The following is a 21,931-nucleotide window of genomic DNA, read 5'->3' as shown; positions in this document are numbered from 1 at the left end:
TCTAATATCTCATAAAAGTCATAATTAAAATTAAATTTAATTCCATTTTTAGGAGAACCATTATCAACCAGGGGGCTCAGAGGAATGCATCCCGTGCCAGTGCTACGCCGCGGGGTCCCTCAACGGGTCGTGCGCGCGCTCCGGACAGTGCCACTGCCGCAGCGGCGTCATCGGCCGCGCCTGCGACTCCTGCGCCAACCTGTACGCTGAGGTCACGCCTGCTGCCGGCTGTACAGGTATGATGAACGCTACCACTACTACCGTCACTATAACTAACACTATCACCACTACCATCAGTACTACAACCACTATCGCAATACTGCGGGCTGTAAAGGTATGATATACACCAGACGTAACGACTGTTACTAAACCTACCGACTGTAACGACTGCTACTAAATATTAGGATATTTAGCAGTTAGGCTGGTCCAAATATACGTCTTGAGTATACATTTTAAATATGTATCGATCATCACAATAATTAAGATTTCACTAAATAACCCATAGAAAAATTTATTACTGCAACATTCAAAACTTTTAGATGTTAAGATATGTTATCGTGATGATTTCTAATTTACGTACAATTTCCTTGCTAGTGATTTACGACGGATGCCCGAGATCGTTTGCGGGAGGAGTTTGGTGGCCGCAAACCAAATTTGGAATTGAAGCTGTAACTGACTGCCCTACAGGTAATTTTAAACATAAACTTTATATTTCAATTATTGTTATTATCTAAAAATCTATTCAATATCTTAAACAACCTAAATTACTTTATACTATAGGTATTTTTTTTTATTTAAGGTTCCAGTGGTAAAGCAACGCGTATGTGTGATGAAAGTCGAGTGATTCCTTGGAATGAACCGGATATGTTTAATTGTACAACTTCTACATTCTATCAATTAAGGAAACAAGTAAGAATTATGTTTTTTATATAACATCTATATAATAGGCCATCGTGGCACAGCGGCACAAACGCGACGATTGTGGGTTCGATCCCCACTCGAGGAAGTGAAGATATATTTACGTTTATTTTTCCATTTCATCGCTCTGATGTCGAGGTAAAGCGCGGCGTTGAGTTCTGCCACTCAACACGCAATGCCTTCAGAATTCGGCAGAAAGTGGGGAACGGTGTGATTTTCGAGACATGGCTTATAAATTGTGGAGCTTAACGCCGCGCTTTACATACCTAAATATATTATTTATACATTCGTCAACAGCTACATAAAATAGAAACGTCAGAGTTACAAGTGAACACATTCGTGGGTGTACGTTTGGCCGAGGATTTATCCTCCGCGTGTTCAAACACGCCCACTTTGTACGGAGCAGACGTGCTAGTTGCTGAGGGCATCTTGTTAGAGCTGATACAATATGAGCTGAAACAAGGCGGATTGAATTTAACTCATAGTCAGGATAAGGATTATGTTAGGGTATGTGTGTGTTTATTCAATATAATATAATAAAAAAATGATATTTATAAATTGTATTTTTTTATTAACCAACTTCTTAAAAGGAGTTTATGGGCTTGTGATTGTTGGAGTTGGATAATATTTGAATATGATGGTATATTTAGGCTATATTTAGGTTATGTATGTTTGTTTGTTCAAAACTTTCTCCAGAAGTTCATCAAGATGACGTCTTTGATTTAAATCAGATAAATTCCAACTTAGGAATCAATCGAAGTTCCAATATAATAGATTTTAATTTACGTACTCGTATATATAAACCTATTTTCAAAATCTAAAATTATAAAAAATTATTTGCACCATAAATACCTAATTATTATTGTAATTTTACATATTCATACAAATTTCAGAATATAATAAGAACATCAAACACAATACTAAATAACCAGTACAATAAAGAATGGAATCGCATAAAGGAGCTAACAGGACGGGGCGTGGAACACTTGTTGCAACAATTCGACAAATATATAGCAGTTTTAGCGGAAAGTCAACACGACACCTATACAAGCCCTTTTGAAATTGTTACATCGGATTTAGGTAATATATCGATAGTATTACTCTTTATATTAGATTTTTAGATAGATAGTATTAGTATTCTTCACTTTCTGTCCCATCTTCTCCGCTCTATTCTACCGCTCCTTTCCAAAGCGGGAAATTCAAGTAATATAATTTAAATATGAAAATTATTTCCAGTAATGATGGAACTCCAATCAGTTTTTCAGTAAATAAATGTATAAAGATAACTGAGATTATAATGTTGAAAGACGGATTTATACAATAGTTTTGTGAATCACTATATAATCTTAATAAATACTGAAATGTGTTATTTATTTTTAAATTAATTCTATATAAGTCTTAAATACTTTCAGTGATTGGTGTCGATATAGTAACAGCGGAATCGATATATGGCTTTGAACCTACCACCCTAAACCATTATGGGGAATCGTATACCACTGAGCGAGTCGTACTTCCTGATACATCATCTTTCATACATTCCCCATTACAAACACCAGGATATTATGGAATTAAAACAAAAACCAAGAAACCTTCAAGCCCTACTGTGTCCTTTCCAAAGTATAATAATTACGTAAAAAGTAAAAATAAGTTCGATAAATTCTCAAGAGTTCTTCTGCCATTGGATTTAATTGGTATTAGTAATGCTCAAGGTAAAGTTCTTAAATTAATTTTGTGGTAATCATAAGTAAGCACATATCTTTATTTATATATTTAAGAATGATTTAAACGCAATGTTATTATACAAAGATTTGTATATGCTTCTTGATATATATATAGTGTAACTAAAAACTAATATAAAATATAGGTTAAATGTTAAATCAACTTTAACTTTTCACAGAAAATCTAGAAACTAATTACGAATCACGCGCTGTCTTTTCCTATCTCCAATATTCAAGAAATACTTCTCAACTAATGCCTTTGCATATGGACGAATCGGTCAGTAGACGTTGGGGGGTCAATATAACTATAGGATCTCCGATATTACAAGTCGCCTTGTTTGTACCTGAATATGTATGGTATAGAGAGACTAAGGAGAGTGAGGAGGGTGAAAATGGTGATTTTGAAGGTAATATATTATAACTATTCATAGTATTTATTTTAAAGATTGATAACAATTAATGTTTTCATGTCGAATTACTGTAGGTAGATAAAAACAATATATGCCATAAGTTTAAATGAAAATTGTACTAATGACACAGAAAATGTGGATGTTTTCGATTTTTATTGGTTATATTTTATTCTGTCACAGCAGGAATTATATACAACAACAAAGGACAGAAACATTCCACTGAGAACCAAAACCCTAACGTTCATTCCAAACATCCGACATGGCCTCAAGCAGAGGATGAAAGTGCTAACGACAACCACGGCCCCGTAGTAATTCAACCCGCTTACAAAAAACAAGAAAAACCATACATAAATGATAATTACCAAGAGAACGATTCTTCGTACGTTGCTGAACGACAAGATAACTCGGAAGGCCCTAAAGTCATGGCGTTAGTAATGGATAATGATGTCAAAAGGGATAATTCAACTAAGGACATTGTAAAGAAAAAGTTGATATATAAAAGTTTAAATGGCGTTAGATTGAAGAAACCAATTAGATTGCAATTGTGGTTGGATATAAATAGGGAGACGTTCGGATCGAGAACTAACCCGCAATGTGTTCATTGGTCTACTTTGAGAGGGTATGCCACTTTTTTATTTTAATATAAATTTATCGAAATTCTTATAAAATTCTATTCAATCTGTCAATTAATCACCACATGAGTGTAACAGACTCATCTGACAATAAAAAAATCAAAAAAAATTAAAGTACAGGAAACATACTATTAAAATATATATATTTGTATCAATGTTATTAAAATGAGTAGCACTTAATACTCACGTTAGTTATTCAGCAATCCCAAAATAAAAGGAATAATTATATTTTACTTATTTTTAAAAATCGTATAAAAATTTGAATGTAGCGGGTTTCTTTAACTAAGTGTGGCATTAACACTTTAAAAACATTAAAAAATATATTTCATATATCTTACATTAAAGTTAAATAAAAGCATATCTCAAGACTATCTTAATATATGCGATTCCAAAGTTAAAAAAAATTAATAGCAATTGCATATTTACTTTCAGAATGGGAGAATGGTCCCGTGTTGGGTGCCACACTGAAATCGACTATGATTGGTCGCCGTATTCTAACGAACCTTTGCTTATCAATTGTACTTGCAATCATCTGTCTACATTCGCTGTTTTAGTCGACGATGTTGATATTGAGGTAAAGTTTATTTTATTTTTATCTGTTTTAAAAAATTGTAGGACTTATACAACCCAAAACGTGCCTATATTTAAATCTTTAAAAAATAAGTTATTTACAATTTATTGTAGAACCACCTGTAGTGGAATCTGTACAATAACACCACCAAAACCGACCACCGTTATTAGAGTAGAGGACCAGCAACAGTATATAATTTTATGCATAAACATTAGATTTACTGAGTTTTTGATTCATATGTAGAGCACAGCACAGCATATTTCAAGTGGAATTAAAAAAATACCTTTTTTTGTTCACAGTTTATTCCAGAACCTTCTCTTCTAGAATCAGTGACTTCGTACACTGGCTTCAGTATATCGCTGCCATTGTTAGTATGGACGTGGGTAGCACTGTGTATGATGCGAGGCGGCGCGGCGACAGTGTCCAATTCTATACATAAACATTTGATTTTCTGTGTATTTATGGCTGAAATGCTGTACTTGATTGCATTGAAAGCTAGGACTTCGTTGGTTCAGAATGAGGTGAGTCATTAGTTAAATCTTGTATATTCCTTTATTTTTTTAATTTATTAAATGGTTGATTTTCAAATTTATTTACGAAAATTTAAAGTACAAATACTAATGGAAGAGGTAAAATAATATTTTAACAAGAGTTAAGACAAAACACAAATTGCAAGTATATGTATGTATGCTACTATCTACTTTTTTGATTAGGCTATATTTTTTCCCAATTTTCCTTTAACTATTGAATATTGCTGTACCTATAATAAGATTAAAGCAGCGATGTATTTTACTTTTATATGATTAATCGTCCGCCTTGAAAATTAGGCGGAAAGTGGGTAACGGAGTATCTTCACACTAGGTTCCGTCTGTTAGCAGGGTGCTAGGTGCAAGTTCCGATTATTAGACTAAGTCTCCTTTCAATGTCTCTTTGACAACCACATTGCAGTTCGCGTGCAAGCTGACGGCGATGGGGCTGCACTACTGGTGGGTGTGCGCGCTGGCGTGGGCGGCGTGTGACGCGTGGCAGCTGCGGCGCCTAGTGCGTGAGCTACGCGACGTCAATCACGGCCCGCTGCTCACGCAGCTCGCGGTGGCCTATGCCGCGCCCGCCGTGCTGCTGGCGCTGGCCGCCGCCCACCACCAACACCAGTACGGGAACGCGCTCTTGTAAGTACACACGACACATCTTCATTTATCTTCACTTAAGAAGAGAATATAATTTTTAGAACATATTAAAGATACGACTGTAAGAAACTATAACTATAAAAGAAAAAAAACTACAATAATCCTCCCTTTCTCAGTTGCTGGGTAAGCTGCCACGAAGCGGTAGTATGGTGGGTAGTAATCCCGGCGGGCGTGTACGCGGCGGCCGCCGTAGTGTTTCTAGCGGGAGCGACGCGCGCCGCCTTCACTGTGCGCGATCATGTCATAGGATTTGGTAATTTAAGGTGAGAATTGTTTAAAATCCTTGGCTACGTTACCATAAGGAATAATGTAAACTTATCATCTTCTGTTGACTATTAATTTATATAATCTAGTTATATTGTAATCAGAAGCGATATTGTAGCAAATACATACTAGGTAATTAGTTACTTTATTATACTAACACTAGTAATCAGTATTAAACATCCATATACCGCTACATGTACTAAATATTACCAACATAACACACGCTCGTGTGTTTTTCATAAATAATCATTTCTAAATCCATAAAATACACACAAAACAGTTATTTCAGAATGCTACTAGCTGTCAGTATAATATGCCTCCCTCTCCTCTGCGTGGCGTGGGCGAGTGCCCTCATACTGGGCAGCGAGGCGGGCGACAGGCGGAACGTCCTAAGTTCAGTTCTGGCTGGTGCTGTAGCCTTACATGCTGCTGCAGCTTGCTTGGGATATATAGCTTTTAATATACGTGTACGGGATAATTTAAAAAGGTGAGTGTTATTCTAGTCAATTGTTTCGTATTTCAATGATTTATATGTAAAAAAAATGTTAAATTTAAATTAAATTTAGTTTTTTATTGTACTCAACCCTTTTTATTGTATTCTTAATTTCATCTTTAGGATTTCCCTAAGGCATCTTGTATTTGGGTCATCCTAAAGATGAAAAATTCGTTTTATATTATGTAAAATAAACAGCGAACTAGCTTATCTTTGGTTATATAGATGTGAAGATAAAAATAAATCTTATTTATGCCACATTGAAATATTTAAAAACGAAATATTTAGTAGATTTTTGTAATTAACTTCTCTGTATTTGTTATAGGACTATACTGAGATGTATGGGTAAGAAGGTGCCACTCGCAGACACTTCGGTCATAATCAGTACTAGCGCACAAAATTTATCACAAGTAAACAGGTAAATAGAAATACCGTATATAATTAAGACTGGTATGGTGCATTGCGACAGCCTCTGGCTCATGTGATGGTTGTGTGTTCGATTACCACTTAAGAAACTGTTTCTTTCCCATCTCTGACAAGATAAATAGCGGCGTTAAGTTCCGCCACTTGACAGGCAATGTAACGATCTCGAGTAGTGAACGAATTACTGTTTGACTTTGTGTGTAATAACAACTATTTTCCTGTTGTTAGATCCGCCTTAGCCTACCACAGCAGTACAGAACCTGGAAGACAGTTACGGAATATTGGCATATCCGCTTCATCTACCACATCTCGGTCCACGACCAAGACTAGTTCTAGTCCTTATAGGTTAGTTATTAGTATTATATTGATTTCGTACATATCTTTTAAATTCATTGTAATGCAGCTTTACAGCAACATGCAAGTATTTTATCGATTTATTTTATTACTATAAATATACTCTAAATAGCTAAACTCTATAGTATTTGAATTTTAAATGTAGCACGGTTAAAACCTAAATGATAGTGATTTTTCTTTGAATGATTAAATTATCCACTTGTTTCATTATATATAACAATTCTATTGTAAATCATAAAACTATTTTTTTTTTAATAAATTATGGAATATACATTTTGTAAATATATATAAAATTTAAATTTTAACTTTGCTTAACAGTCGTAGTGATGGCCAGCTTCGTCACACGAGCACTTCCACGTCCAACTACAACACCAGCGCGAGCGATATGCCGGCTTACTTGAGAGGATTTGATTCGTCTTTACGTACCAGAAAAGAGGGTAAATTATTGACAATTATTCGTATTAACTAAGTAGCTCTTTAGGGAAACCTTTTTAAAATATTGTAATTACCTTTATTTAACCCCTTCAAAATTTTATAATTGTTATTCCGTTGCCATGAAAATACCATATTAATTAAACAATTCTATAAACAATACATACAGATGAACAACATCGTCGTAAATCTCGCGCACAAACACAAGATGGCGCTGAGCCCGAAGGTACAGAGGCTACGGACAGCGAGAGCGACGCGTCTGCCAGGAGCCTCGACCTGGCGTCTAGCCATTCCTCTGACGATGAAGACACTTCACGGCGTTCCAGTCATCCACCATCTGCTCATCGTAAGGAATTTGTAATTGAATTAATAAATAATATCGTGTTTGACCTGTAATAAAATTATTAATATAATCTTTCTATATGTACAGGTGATAGAGGAACAAACAACGCGGGTAATAATTACTTACCCAACATTACTGAAGGCGCACCCCTAGCTATTTCATCAAGATGGCCGTCGCACGTTCGAGAAGGTAAAAAAAAACTACTAACGACCCAAACGCGACTTCGCCTACTTGAGCTTAGATATTATAACAAAATTAAACTAATTATACATAATTTGTAACCTGTGTTATTTTGATGTATAAGCTATATACTCTAAGGGTACATCTAAATCCGTTCATTTACTAATACCCTAATATAAAATGATAATTAACTTTCACATTTGTAATATTTTAAGGATAATCAATAAAAACAATTCGCAGATCAAAACCGGCCAGATCTCAACCGTTGGTCGCAAGAGACCGGTTCCGAAGAGGCTATGAACCCGGGACCAGCGACGCCTTCACCGAACCCACTTCCCAATCCCGATTTAACATCCGACGTTTATCAATTGAGTCGACATAGACTAAAACCATCGATTTTGGAAAACGTCCATGATACGTATGTGGCGAGTGTCGACGCGTCGAGATTACCGATTGATAATAGGTATGTTATTTGGTTTATTCTTTTTATATTAATATATAATCATATGTTAAATATATATTCGCAAATAAGAGTGATAGTTGAGGATTTGATTCCAATTTGGGAAAGTGTTTTTTAATATTTTTTATTTCGGGCTCTGGTAGGACAAGGTAGGCTATTAAATTCCTCTACATAACATGTTATGCCTCTACTTTGTATGTCTATGATGGAATCCGCACCCAACTAGAAGATCCATTTCCAAAGAGACAAATAAAATGTGTAATTTACCACTGCATTTTAAAAGAAAAATTTTAAGATAACAATAAATAAACCATAACAATATAATGTTTGTTATAAAGTATGAAATATTAATATTAACAAATATTACAACAGATATGGCGTCATGGAAGACGAGCTTATGTACGGTGTAATGCCAAATGAAACAGACAAACAAATGCCGTACGATCCCAATTATCCAATCTCCCCCACAATGTACCGACTACCAACAAACCCTTACGGTTCCAAAACTTATTTATCTTCAAGAACTTCAGATTATGGATACAGTCCCACTAAATATTTAAATCCCGATCCTAATGTATATGGATCCCGGGACTTCCGGGACTCTACGGTAACTCCCCGGGAACATGATGGCTACGGAAATCCCCGGGATTTCCGTGATTCCGGAATAGCTACGATGTTGAAAAATGATTATCAAAGAAAAATGGAGGGTTATGAATATAGTGATCGGATGTCGGACGGATCGGATAAACATCATCCGCATGATAAATACTTGTTCCCGTATACAGGTAGGTTTTGTAAATTTTTTTATTTTAAAGTCAATTTTGCAAATTTAATAAGTTTAGATTTTATTTTAATTTACTGTCTGATGTAAAAAAATCACAGGTTTTTTTTTCACCCACGTGTTGTCATTTGCACTTAGAGTGTTTTGAGTTCTTCATTTATTTCCTTTTGTTTTATTATAATTTAGGTGTGCTTTTAACTTAATTTCGCATATTATATGTATATTTTGCTTATTTTTGCTGTGTGTTTGCTTTAAATAGCGGAGGAAGATCACGCCAATGTACGGGCGACGCGATCCACACAACGTCCTAATAATGAACGTACAGGTAATATCTAGTAGGATATTGTTTTTCCATAATATTCCTTTCTTTTATGTACTATTTAGCTTTTCGTTTGAGTCAGTATTTTTTTGCTGTTGTTTCACTTTTTTGGTTCAATTGGTCTTCGACCAATTAAAACTTTTATTGTTTATCTGTATCTCTATGCCTACCATATAAAATTATTAAATAATTTACAATAAGTTTAAGGAAAGGCTTTTTGAAATCAATACGATTGTATAGTTGTTTAAAGACTCTCATAATGCTAATGTTGATCTTTTCAGGTGAAAACCAACAACAAATGGTAGCGCCATTAGCGAGTATGGGGGAGACGAGCGAGTAAGTGAACTTATTAATTTATAAATTTCTATCTAACTTCTATGTTTTCTCTTTACAATGATACGTTAACTGCCATGTAAGCTAGTCCTTGTATAACATGCAGAAGTCAGTCTTCAATGAGTGTCACATATAGGTATATAAAATTCTTCTACTAGAATAACTACTCTACTAGAATACTAGACTATTAAAAAGAATACCAATTATTGTTTCTAATATGAAAATGACTTTAGAAATAGTTTGGCAGTTAATGTGTTAGTGCCTTAATTTCTTCACTTTCTTTCTTTACAAAGCATGAAGAACTTATCTTGCATGCATTCAAAAAGAAGATGTCAGTTCTCATTACATCAATTTTATATCTTCTATATTTAATTAAAATTGAACTTGTTACATATTTCATATTTTTCACACCATTTATCTTTTCCTATTTATCTCATGAAATGATTTGTTTATCATGTTTATCTTCAAACTTGACTTTATATAAGCAAGATTACTGTAACGTGTCGGCCATTATTATATCACTTACATAATTGTTTTTACTATAAATTGTTAAAAATTAAACTTCTCATCTTCCCTTTTTTTCACACTCACTAATAATATAGAAATATTATTATACTATACTAACCTTATACATATTAAAATCTTCTATATGTAATTTGTATTAAAGATTATAATAACAAATATATCAGCGAAATACTAACAATACCGATTATCGCTGACTTACAAAACAACAATTAAGAATATTAAAGTTAAATTAACTTTTTAACATATACATTATACATAGATGGTGGCGGTTGTATGAGAAACACTCATTGTAAATCATCTTTTGCTTTGCTAACCGGTGATGCTGTCATCTCTCAACTTAGGGAAGAGGTAAATCATTATTTATTAGCATGAAATTATGCATATTTATTGTAGATATATATATTATGTACTCGGATTGATTAAGCACTTATCACTGTTAAATATTTTGGGATTCTTTATCAAAGTTGACGTTAATGGTGACAAAATGTACCTATAAGTAAGTGTTGTGTCACTCTATTTAAAAAAAATGTATTGTTAGTTGACGCGCTTACAGATTTCCTCTCTATAAGTATACACAATAAAAACGTAGTGGGTTGAAAAGTAAAATATTTTATAATTCATGCACACTCTGTGTGAGGTTACACTATGCCCTCGCTTCACCGACTCCAGCCTTTTGACTCCCGTCCAAAAACCAATGGAACAAGCTGAGTGACAGCGACTCAACGAGCGCGGCTAGTACAGACGAGCGCTTCTTCACTCCCGTACTCGCACTACAGTCCCGTACACTCACGTAACCTTATGGAGAGTGTGAATTGACATAACATTCCTGCAAGCTTCCACATTCGTTCGTTTTTTTATATGCGTTCAGCATATTGTCAATATAGAAATACGTTATGTTTCGCTGTGTTAAATATCGAAATTATTAAAGTAAATTCTCAAACGTAGAGGGAAACAAAGGTACGGTAAGGTACCTAAAGGTACCATTAAGAAAATACTTGAGATTAAATAAAAATGCTATATTGTTATATCTAATACTATATTATGCTATTTACGAATAAAATGGTGTAATCAAAGTCATTTTTAAAAGCTTGACAAAGAATCTTTCAAAAATTTCAAGATCATTTTCCATCTTCTTTCCATACTCCATACACATAAACCACATTCAATATTCATAAATGAATCCGAGTATATAATATATTATGCAAAAGAAGCAACGATTTTGTAGATAACATGCTTTTGAGCAATTAATTACATATTGTAGAATGTTAGACCCCATTATATCATAAATCAAAGGTAAGAAAGATAAAGTAGACAGTAAAATATATTTCAAAGTTGATAATATACTTTTAATTAAAAATGTACGTAGGGTAGATAATAAATTAAATAAATACCTATTGTATGCTTTACAACGTTTTTTTAATTTTATATTAATCTATATTATACTTAGTATAGTTTCTTAAGTTCTAGATATTTCTATATATAATCTGTTTTTTTTTTTAAATTTTTTAATAAATTAGTTATATTGAAGAATTGAAGTTTCTAGTACTAAACTTCAATTCTTATATATTCATTTAAACAAGAAAATTATTTCCACAGGAAATCTACTACTGAAGACGACGCAGAAACGAGGGTTTAAGACTACATAGTACAAGATTTCCAATGAATCTCAATTAGTTATTTAATTTATTTAATTTTTAATTGTAAAGTAATGCACATAATTATGTCATTAATTATTCCCGCAAGGCGCAAAGACTGTCACATCTCAATCTCAACGCTCACTGCCATAGAGTAAAATGACGGCTGTATTTTTAAATGTTTTTTGTCTATGCTTTAAATAGATTAAATGTTGCCATTACAAAAAATGGCACTTCTATATTAAGATGTCGATTTCACAAATAAATTTAGTTTTAGTAGTTTTTGAACCACCTCCACACTAACGGCTAACAATTTAATTTTATTTAGAATAAGATCTCAAGTGTTATTCAATTTCTATTATTTTTTGATGTATTATGTAAGTATATATATTTTAAACAAACTTATGACATTATGAAAGTCATTATTATATTATTATGACTATTTGAAAAATGCCTTTTCGTTACGTGCATAAACATCATATAAATGACTTAACTGGAACTTGAAATTTAGTCACTAATAGTTTACGTATCAATAGTGAAATGTACTTGAGCTAAACATTCATTATTGTGATTATACAATATTTAAAAAAATTAATAATGTCTATTAGTATAGTATAAATAGAATATTTTTGCAAATTAGACTGCTTTAGATAGTATAGCTTTTTATTATATTTCTTAAGTGACACCCAGAGTCAGTTGTACATAGAGTAAGTTAAATATAGATATGACATAGCTTATTATGAGATGTGAAATATTTTTTTATTAAATACCAAATCTTATTAAATGTACTAAGTAAATGTTCAGTAATCCCGTGTTTGTGTAAAATTCAAGTAATGAATTCTATTCAATTCATAGAGGTTATAGTATTTAGATTAATATTTGCATTGTAAATAGTTCGAGTACCTACTTACTGTCAAGAGTGTTGTGTGTTTGAGCGTTTTAACGAAGAGTCCACCTATTTTGTAAATAAATTGACTTTTACACTTTGTATTAATGTTAAGTTATATTTATAGGGAGTTGAAAGCTTTACTCGAATATCCCTTAATTTATGCCATATTTAAATGAGTTTTATATCTCCAACGTTTCTTGGATAATTTTTTTTTTCCTTTCTTTATGTTCATTAGTATAAATTAATAAATTAATCAGTTATGCATAATTGTGACATTAAATTACGATTAATATATATATGTCATTTGAATTTGAAAGAATTTTCCGGAATAAAAATAAAATTAACTAAGCACACGGAAATAATACATATTATGTATATTCTGCTTTGATGCTTATCACAAATATTTAAATTGCTATTTGGTAATTATAATTTTATTTAAAAATTGTATTACATTCCGCTTTGTGATAGATACTTTACACATTCCCTTTCAAATACTTTGTATAGACTATAGTAGCAGTACAAATGTAGCATCTGAACTGTTTTATATTAAAATAAAATGTTTTATTGCTGATTTATTGGTGTTTTATTTACATTTAAAAAAATATATCCATATTTTAGTTATAGTTTATTTATTAGCAAAGGAATCACGGCGAATTCGAAATCATAATATTAATTTATTGCCATCTTCAATTTAAAATAACTATAGGTACCTACAGAAAATTTAAGTAATAGATAATGCAAATTTGTCACATATCGTGTTTTTTTATTTCGCACATCCATATAAAAAATAAATAGGTAGATAGATATGTACTTATAGGCTACGTATACATTATCTTTGCTTGTTATTATTAATAGATTGTAAGTAATAAGTGTTCAGACCTTTGGCTTAAAATTTTAAAATTAACTAGAATCAAATATTAGGAAATCGCTCCCCCCTCAAATTAAATAAGATTATGGTAAAAAATAAATATTCAAACAAGCCAGCAAGTACATATAATTCAAAGTTACTCAAAATGAGTATAACATATTAATTTGTGTACATATTGCTTTAAACTTCTATCCAACTATTAAATATTCCAAAACTAGTGCTTAACTTACTTAATATAAAGGATATTAAACACCAAAGGCAGTAAATAACAGATAAAACTTTTAGCTATTTATTCATCAACATACATAATATCTACATTTGCACAAATGTTTAACTTATAGACGCATCAGTATAGTACTTAGGCTGACACAATAATACTTTAAGACATTTTGTTCCATAAATTATTGCACACTTTGTGCTGAATCGTAATATATTCGTTTACAATGTACGGCAATCATATAACACCTAATTTAAGTTAATATGGATATGAATTTACATATATATAATAAATTAGTGTGTATTTTTTTAAATATAAGGAAGCAAACTAATATTTACAAATTGAAATTTCATATAAAATAGACATCAACTTTCAAAAGATAATAATAAATGTTATTGAAATATTTTAGGCGACCATAAATGACTACTGACACTTTAAAAGATCATTTTACGTAATTAGTATTTATTAAAATATTGAAATAATTTTATGTAAACAGACAAACATGATTGGTCTTATATTTAATGAAACAACACAAGTTGTTTTTTAGTGAATGGTTGATAGGAAAAATATATTTACTTTATAAAGTGTCATTTATTATATACAGGCTATTTACCAATCAAAGCTTTCACAAATGTTGTATTAACATTTCATGGAATGTTTAAGCCTTATACAAAGTGACTACATACATACATGCATTATGTAAAATATGCATTAATTTGTTACTTTGTAACATTAAGAAATAGTAAATGATGAAATCTTAAATGCACTATATATGTAGTCAGTTAAGTTAGGACACTGTGATATGGTTAGACATTCATATCTATCGGTTACAAGTCTAAAAACACTCCAAAACAAAACAGTAAAAATATCTAGTTCTTAGCACGGCATAACCTTACAGTATATAATTTTATTTTAGCACAATGTCTAAGGATATTTTCCTATTTAATCAGCATTTTATTGAAACTTGATAATACAAAAAAAATACATACAGGGTATATAAAAGCATAATTAAACGAATTTAAATAAAAAATAGTGCTAAGAAGAAGATATTTTTGAGCAGTAGTAGTCAAAAAAACAGTATAGTTACATAAAATAAAACAAAAATTCAGAAATATTTAAGTCCAACACTTATTGAAAACTTGAAAGCTTAGTTGCTTGTTGGGTATATATTAATTAGCACTGCACTGGTTGCGGCAGGTGGTCGAGGTCAAGGTCTGGGCAGAGTGGTCCAGTGCTTTTGAACACTGAAAAATAAGAAATCATAAAATCAATTTTTTGATAACATATTATGAATTGCGGCCATCGTGGTTGAGTGGGATACATGTGCAGTATTTGTATCTAGATATATATTTCCAAGGTGAGTCTAGCCTTCAGTGGTCACATGGAAGTGATGATTGTCATACCAAAATTGAATTAATGTTAAAGTACCAAATGAAAACATTATTAGTTTCAAATTAACATAAAAACTTTTCAGTCTTCTCCTTATGTTATAAAAAAATTAATGGTACACTATTCTGCGATTCATCTAATCTTTTCTATGCCCATATTGACTTCTCTGTTAATACAATGGTTGAGAGTGCAATCCCTACTCAGGGGAATGAAAATAATTTAATTACAATCATTCTCTTAGAGTGGAGACTGAATCCACAACCACAGCATTTTCTTTAAGATGCTGTCCCACTGTACCACAATGGCCTAAGTATGAACTATGAATTATAGCAAAAACTGTACAGTATTTCATTAATGCCACTTCACCTTAAGTTATAAATAACGTAATATTATATTTTTTAAAAGTGATATTGAATAATGATAAAAAACTATATACTAGGATAATGAAATAAATGAATCGATATTTATATACTCACACTTAATTTCAAGTATAATTTTCTTCTTAAGTTACTGGTTGCCCATTTTGACTTTTGATGTCATGTAGATACCTACAATAAGGCCAAACAACCCTATGGCTGATCCAAAGATTTCTACAATTAGGATCTTTACGAAAAGGGCAGCATTGGCAGCATCGGCGAGAGCGGCACCTGAACCCACAATACCTACGGCGATACCGCAAAACAAGTTCACGAGTCCGACAGCCAGACCAGCACCGAACATCACATAGCCAGCCATCCAGTTTTGTTGCTTGATTGATATATCCAAGAATGGCTCTTTGTACTGTTCAAGCATACCAGATAACACGATAGCCGTAATTAGTCCATAAATGGCCACAGCTTCACAGAAAATAACAGAGATTAAATTCTTGGTCTTGATTCTTGGAGCTTTGACACCACCACCTACTATGCTCACTCCAGTTGTATGAATGCCCATCGCAGCGCCCACTACTGAGAAAGAGACCGCAAACGCAATGCCCAGGGTGCCCCACATGTAGGGGGATGTATTCTCGAGGAACCATCCGAAACTTATCTGCTCACCCTTTCCAGTCAGTAGATAGTATAACGAAAATATGGGTATGGCAAGCGACAACAGCAGCACAAACAGGTAAGTCAAGAAGTATCTCATCTTGGTGGTGTTTTTGAATCAATTGGAGTTCTTAAACCAGAGAATCCCAAAAGGGACGGCCTTTTTTTCTCCAATTTCTACCTTGACAGAAAACTCAAAACGGAGAAGTCTTGTGATCACAAGATGTCAGAGACAAGAAAAGTGTTGCCCTCGTACACATATCACATTATCCCCATAGAGATCAATAATGTGGAACCATAGAGGTGACAAATTGTTTCGAATATCTTCATAAAAAACTCGATTTTGTCACTAAAGTTCAAAATATAAAGTATTGCAGGTTTTTAATATTCTACATTGGATTCTCAGTATAATAAGATTAATTAATAAGTAACAAGGAGGCCAGTCGTGGTGCAAGGAAACAAGCGCGTGACTGTAAACGCAAGAGGTTATGAGTTCGATTCCCACTCCAGTGTCAAGGCAAAGCGCATCATGGAGTTCCGCTACTCAGCACGCAATGAATTCCCAGAATTCTGTGGAAAATGGGAAACGAAGTGACTTAACAGTAGGATCTCTCTGGCTACCATGTTATAAGTAGAACACACCATGAAACTAAAAAAATTACAAATATGATAATATTGTAATATTGCCGCAGAATATTAAAATTTTGTCATGTATGTGGAATTTGCGCAAAGTGGAGAACGGATAGGATATTATATATAATTTAAATCATAATACTTTTTTTGAGTAATTAAAAACTAAATTTAATACTGTACTGAAGAACACTTGAGTTCAATTTGAGCACTAGCTAACAAATAACAATGTTGCACGAGATAAAAATATAAGAATAGCAATTGGCAACTAAACTAACTTTGAAATTTGACAGTGACATTTGTATTTCTATTTTTAAAAACCATGGTTTTTGTCACTTTTGTGATAAATATTTGTGCAAATTAATCTAAATGTTCTTAAAAATGTAATCGTTGTAGCTCGTTTTATATACAAACACAGCTTTAACTGGAGGACATGACCAAATCTCACATGATTATACAATGGATTAGGCAACTAAATATGAGATCAATGAAGTCAAGGACTAAAAATGTTGTCTGCTTATGCCAGGTTTATTGTTCGTTATTCTTATTTTCTCCTCTTCACTATAGTTGTAACATCTACAGTCCTCACAGTCATTCCGCTAGTATGCCACGAGTTGCCTTCATTTTCCGACCCTGTAGTAGGTTTTGAAACTAGAGGAACAACTTTAGCTCACCGCTTTATTGCTTGGGATAACCTTATCGATGAGACAAGACCTTCCAAAAGGCTAGCTGTAAATCCTAAAGAAATAGAAGATCAGTTACGTATGAATGAATCCTATTATAACAATAAAATAAAACCAAGCAAAGCAAGATCTGGTCACAAACATACAAAAAAACAACATCATAAAAAGAAAAAAGTCAATAATAACACCTTTGCAAAGACTTTATACAGTTCACCAGATGCAAACACTACCTTAGATCATGTACATTGGGGATATGGCAAAAATGTTTCTATTGAGAATGAAGATGTAATATATATTAAAAATCACACCAGAAAGCAATGGAAATCACTTAAAAATATGGATAAGTATCCAGAGTTTACGCATCACAATTATGCTTCAGGTGTTTGTGGTGCACCAGCTGCAGACTATGCTCATTTGGTGGTTACTTCTACTCAAAATGAATCTATGCTTTCTTTTGAAAATGTAATTAAAATGTGTCAATTGCAGTCTTTGCTAATTGATTTGGGTGAGGAAGATTTCTATAATCTGTGCCAAAGGTCTGCTCACGCAGAAGATATTTGCTGCCCCATATGGAGTGTGCCAAACTATATAGCTTTAATATCTAGTAAGAACTCTTGTGAAAATTTAACTAGGGATGATGTTAAAAATGTGGTGAATATTTTAAAAAAATGTGCAGGATATTTTCATAATTTTACCCTAATGGCTTCATGTGAAAGGGACAGGTGTAGAGTTCCAAAATATTGCAGTCAGTATGATGCAGTTTACAATTTGTTATTTTATATAATAGACTCTGATGCCTTTGCTCCACCTATCTTTACTCAAAGTTTTGTAAAAAATGTTATGATATTTTTACCTTTGCCGACTAGCAGTACTATAATGCCATATTACATGAGATTGCAAGACTCTGACTTAATATATGACACACTTACTTTACCAGCTATGGATTTGGGCTTAAAAAATGCTTTATTTGACCTATGGATAATCGAAGATACCTGGTTAATAGGCCTCGGAGGCCTTTTCGTCTTTATGTGTGTCTGGATATATACTAAGTCATTACTCCTAACATTATTGCTGTTTACTGCTATCACTTATTCTATAGGTGTAGCATATTTTCTCTATATTTATGTTTTCAATTTGGAGTTTTTTCCATTTATGAATTTATTAGTGATAGTTGTGGTAATAGGAATTGGAGCTGATGATGCATTTCTTTATGTTAAAGTTTGGAAAATGATAAGTAAACAGTTGATTAGAGATAATGTAGTAAGTGATGAAAATGGACTGACTGATATTAAAAATATTTCGAGTGCAGGAGAAACAATACTTGTGCAGATATTGGAGGAAACCTTGAAGCACACTGTCGTACCTATCTTTGTTACTTCCTTGACTACTGCAGTAGCATTTTTTGCTTCTTATGTGAGTTACATTCCAGCCATTAATTGTTTTAGTGTTTTTGCAGGCACAGCAGTATTAGTTAACTTTATACTTATGGTAACTTGGTTACCAGTATCAGTATTTATATTAGATGTAAAACTATGTATAAATAAAAAAATCATGTTAGGCGCAATTAATAAGACTATTAATGAAATTGGTGAGGATATCAAGGTTATTCTTAACAGATTTATTATCACTTGTGTAATGAGGTTGCATATTTGTTTATTACTGATTTTGGGTGCTATTGGAATTGGCAGTTTTGTAGTGGTATTTTACTATCCTGGTCTTCAGCTGCCTGACTCCAAGCAATTTCAACTATTTCAAACGTCCCATCCTTTTGAACAGTATGATATTTACTACAGAGAAAAATTCCTGTTTGAAAGATTCAGCAATGATATAGGAATTGGAAGCAAAATGCCTCTCAGGTGGATATGGGGAATAAAAGCTATAGATAATGGTAATCACATGGACCCATTTTCAAAAGGTAAATTGATTCTAGATGATAAATTTAGTATATCAAATCCAAAATCTCAGGCTTGGTTATTAGAATTCTGCTCCAAAATAAAAACACAACCATTTTATCAGCAAATGATGGGTCCATTGTTACCGAATTGTTTTATTGAAAGTTTTAAAATGTACATGAGCCGTCGATGTATAGATAATATCGACAAGATAAACAGGACGCCTTGTTGCGAATCATCACAATTTCCATATAAGAAGGAAGTGTTTGACTTTTGTATTATTAAGGCAATGGAATCTCTTTATCAAACACCTCGTGAACTCTTCTTGCCAGGTGTTGCGGGGCCCAAATTTTTACGGACCGCTCATCCACCTAGCGTAGCAGCTTTGGTTGTGGAATTTGATAGTGTTGTACCATATTCAATGTCTTATAGGGAAATAAATGAGTTTTTCATTCAAGTCGAAAACTGGACAAGAAAGGAATTAGGTAATGCACCTTCGGGCTTGAAATGTGGGTGGTTCCTTTCAGATCTTCAATTTTATGATCTCCAAGGAACTTTAGCTAGTGGCACTGTGATAGCGATGATACTTTCAGCTGGTTTAGGGTTCATAGTCTTAATACCCTCGACGTTTAGTTGTATTGTTAGTTTTAGTGCACTATTAGCAATGATTTTTTCATCAACTGTTACAATAGCTATATTAGTTTTGAGTGGATGGAAGTTAAATATACTTGAGAGTGTTGCAATATCGACTTCGGCGGGATTGGCTGTAGATTTTAGTTTACATTATGCTCTAAGTTTTACAAATGCTAGCGGCACTAAATCTACTAGGGTTAAATTTGCTCTGTCGGCGTCATCAGGGCCAACTGCGGCCGCGGCGTTAACCACTGGTTTTGCTGGAATATTCTTACTACGCTCAAACCTCCTCCCGTATTACCAAATAGGCACATTTTTGGCATTAATTATGTCAGTTAGTTGGATCTATGCAACTTTTTTCCTTTGTGCGTTACTAAATACTTTCGGTCAAAAATCCTCTAGAGACACGCCGACGGAAGAGAGAAAATCAGTTTCGCGTGTAAGCTCTATTTGTTCTGTTGTTCCTAATTTAGAAAGTCATGAACTAGAGCATTTAGCAGATAGCAACCGAACAAACATCACCCACTCCCACAGCCCTTCTAGTATTAGTGCAACGACTGTTGTAATTCACGACGAGTATGAAAACTCGAATAAAATTGAGAAAAAACCATCTGTTGACTTAAATAACGACTGAAATCTTAGACTTAATAGTTTATTAAGCAGAGCAAAACGCTCATTTTTGAAGTATTATTTTCATTTTATTTTAACAGTATTATTTATATTGCTTTATATTTTCTATTTGTTACTTAACATTTTATGGTTAACTTTCAATATTTAAGAAATTAATTGAAATCTATGGAAAATCCAAAATTTAGAAATGTTTATCGTGACAATAACTATCAAATACTAGTTCACACGACAATACGATAGGAAGACCTAAACGAGCTTGGACACTGTTAACAAATGTGTTATGTTGTTTAATTCTGTAAGCCCGGCGTTTTCGTTCGATAGAGTGAGGCTATCTTGAGCCTTTAAGTAATTTAAGATAAGATTGATGTCAATTTGCACATATTATATATAATATTATTTTTAAAAAGTCCGGATAATTGTTTGTAGGGTAAATTATGTTGTACCATAGGGAGTGACATTGAATCTTGGATGACTTACGAAATTTTGTATAACGTATAATATATTATTAAGGAATTTACTATAAATAAATGTAACCTATTTAATTGTAAATATTACAAGTTTATTTAATAGCAAAATTGTTTATAATTCTTGACTTATGTGATAAACATACTTTCATTGTCACTCTCCCATGAGGTTGTTGTTCTTGCTAAATGACAGTGTAGGTACGCTCGAATGAAACTTAGATTTAAATTAATGGGAATCTTCAACTTAGCTATTAAGTGACGTTCACAAATGGGCCGAAAATGTTATACATATATTGTAAATTATGATATATTTTAATAATTCATTGCACAAATTGTATTATAACTGAAAGTATTTGTATGTAATAACTTAAAACAAAAAATCGATCCATGTGAAAAATTAATAAGATATTTTTGTTAGGACTATATTGTACCTAATTGTTATATATTTAAAACTGATCATATTGAAAATAATTAAATACTTATGTATTATTTGCATTTACAGTGTAAGAAAACTGTTATATTGATGTTAATATACGAGTATGTAGACACGGATCTTGTTCTTTAGTTTAATGTGTACTTAATTACTTCACAATATTTAAAAAGGTGTAAAAATAAAATGTTAATTTTTATAAAA

At 32.6% G+C, this 21,931-nt stretch overlaps 3 protein-coding genes across 11 annotated transcripts in view; 2 read left to right on the top strand and 1 right to left on the bottom strand.

Moving 5' to 3' along the window:
• Positions 1-13,437, top strand: part of stan (Protocadherin-like wing polarity protein stan) — a 144,096-nt gene extending 130,659 nt beyond the window's left edge. For 2 of the 9 annotated variants that reach the window (XM_085195932.1, XM_085195927.1), the window contains exons 34-56: positions 53-236; positions 595-687; positions 800-909; positions 1,216-1,425; positions 1,812-1,998; positions 2,331-2,627; positions 2,816-3,043; positions 3,227-3,665; positions 4,111-4,252; positions 4,549-4,770; positions 5,198-5,418; positions 5,553-5,699; positions 5,981-6,187; positions 6,519-6,611; positions 6,845-6,961; positions 7,289-7,407; positions 7,572-7,748; positions 7,833-7,934; positions 8,166-8,388; positions 8,758-9,170; positions 9,426-9,491; positions 9,767-9,821; positions 11,940-13,437. In XM_085195932.1, the coding sequence (XP_085052058.1) occupies positions 53-236; positions 595-687; positions 800-909; positions 1,216-1,425; positions 1,812-1,998; positions 2,331-2,627; positions 2,816-3,043; positions 3,227-3,665; positions 4,111-4,252; positions 4,549-4,770; positions 5,198-5,418; positions 5,553-5,699; positions 5,981-6,187; positions 6,519-6,611; positions 6,845-6,961; positions 7,289-7,407; positions 7,572-7,748; positions 7,833-7,934; positions 8,166-8,388; positions 8,758-9,170; positions 9,426-9,491; positions 9,767-9,821; positions 11,940-11,979 (4,092 nt within the window). In that variant the 3' untranslated portion in view covers positions 11,980-13,437. Of the gene's footprint in view, positions 1-52; positions 237-594; positions 688-799; positions 910-1,215; positions 1,426-1,811; positions 1,999-2,330; positions 2,628-2,815; positions 3,044-3,226; positions 3,666-4,110; positions 4,253-4,548; positions 4,771-5,197; positions 5,419-5,552; positions 5,700-5,980; positions 6,188-6,518; positions 6,612-6,844; positions 6,962-7,288; positions 7,408-7,571; positions 7,749-7,832; positions 7,935-8,165; positions 8,389-8,757; positions 9,171-9,425; positions 9,492-9,766; positions 9,822-10,602; positions 10,692-11,939 lie in introns of all 9 variants that reach the window. The other 7 variants (XM_085195933.1, XM_085195931.1, XR_014878629.1 and 4 more) reach the window with 6 other exon arrangements.
• A 572-nt stretch (positions 13,438-14,009) lies between these two features.
• On the bottom strand, positions 14,010-16,635 carry VhaPPA1-1 (Vacuolar H[+] ATPase PPA1 subunit 1). Its single transcript, XM_085195941.1, has 2 exons — positions 15,817-16,635; positions 14,010-15,195 (listed from the first exon to the last, which is right to left on the bottom strand). Exon 1 carries the CDS (start codon positions 16,463-16,465, stop codon positions 15,848-15,850), a length of 618 nt encoding a protein of 205 aa, XP_085052067.1. The 5' UTR covers positions 16,466-16,635; the 3' UTR covers positions 14,010-15,195; positions 15,817-15,847.
• A 643-nt stretch (positions 16,636-17,278) lies between these two features.
• disp (RND transporter family member dispatched) lies at positions 17,279-21,931 on the top strand. The gene has a single exon (XM_085195836.1). It carries the CDS (start codon positions 17,502-17,504, stop codon positions 20,835-20,837), a length of 3,336 nt encoding a protein of 1,111 aa, XP_085051962.1. The 5' UTR covers positions 17,279-17,501; the 3' UTR covers positions 20,838-21,931.

Source organism: Heliconius melpomene, chromosome 13 (assembly GCF_056956725.1).
Source record: "Heliconius melpomene rosina isolate 202511_hmr_F chromosome 13, ASM5695672v1, whole genome shotgun sequence".
Lineage (NCBI taxonomy): Eukaryota > Metazoa > Arthropoda > Insecta > Lepidoptera > Nymphalidae > Heliconius > Heliconius melpomene.
The sequence above is the reverse complement of the archived record's forward strand: the minus strand, read 5'-3'. Positions and strand labels throughout refer to the sequence as shown.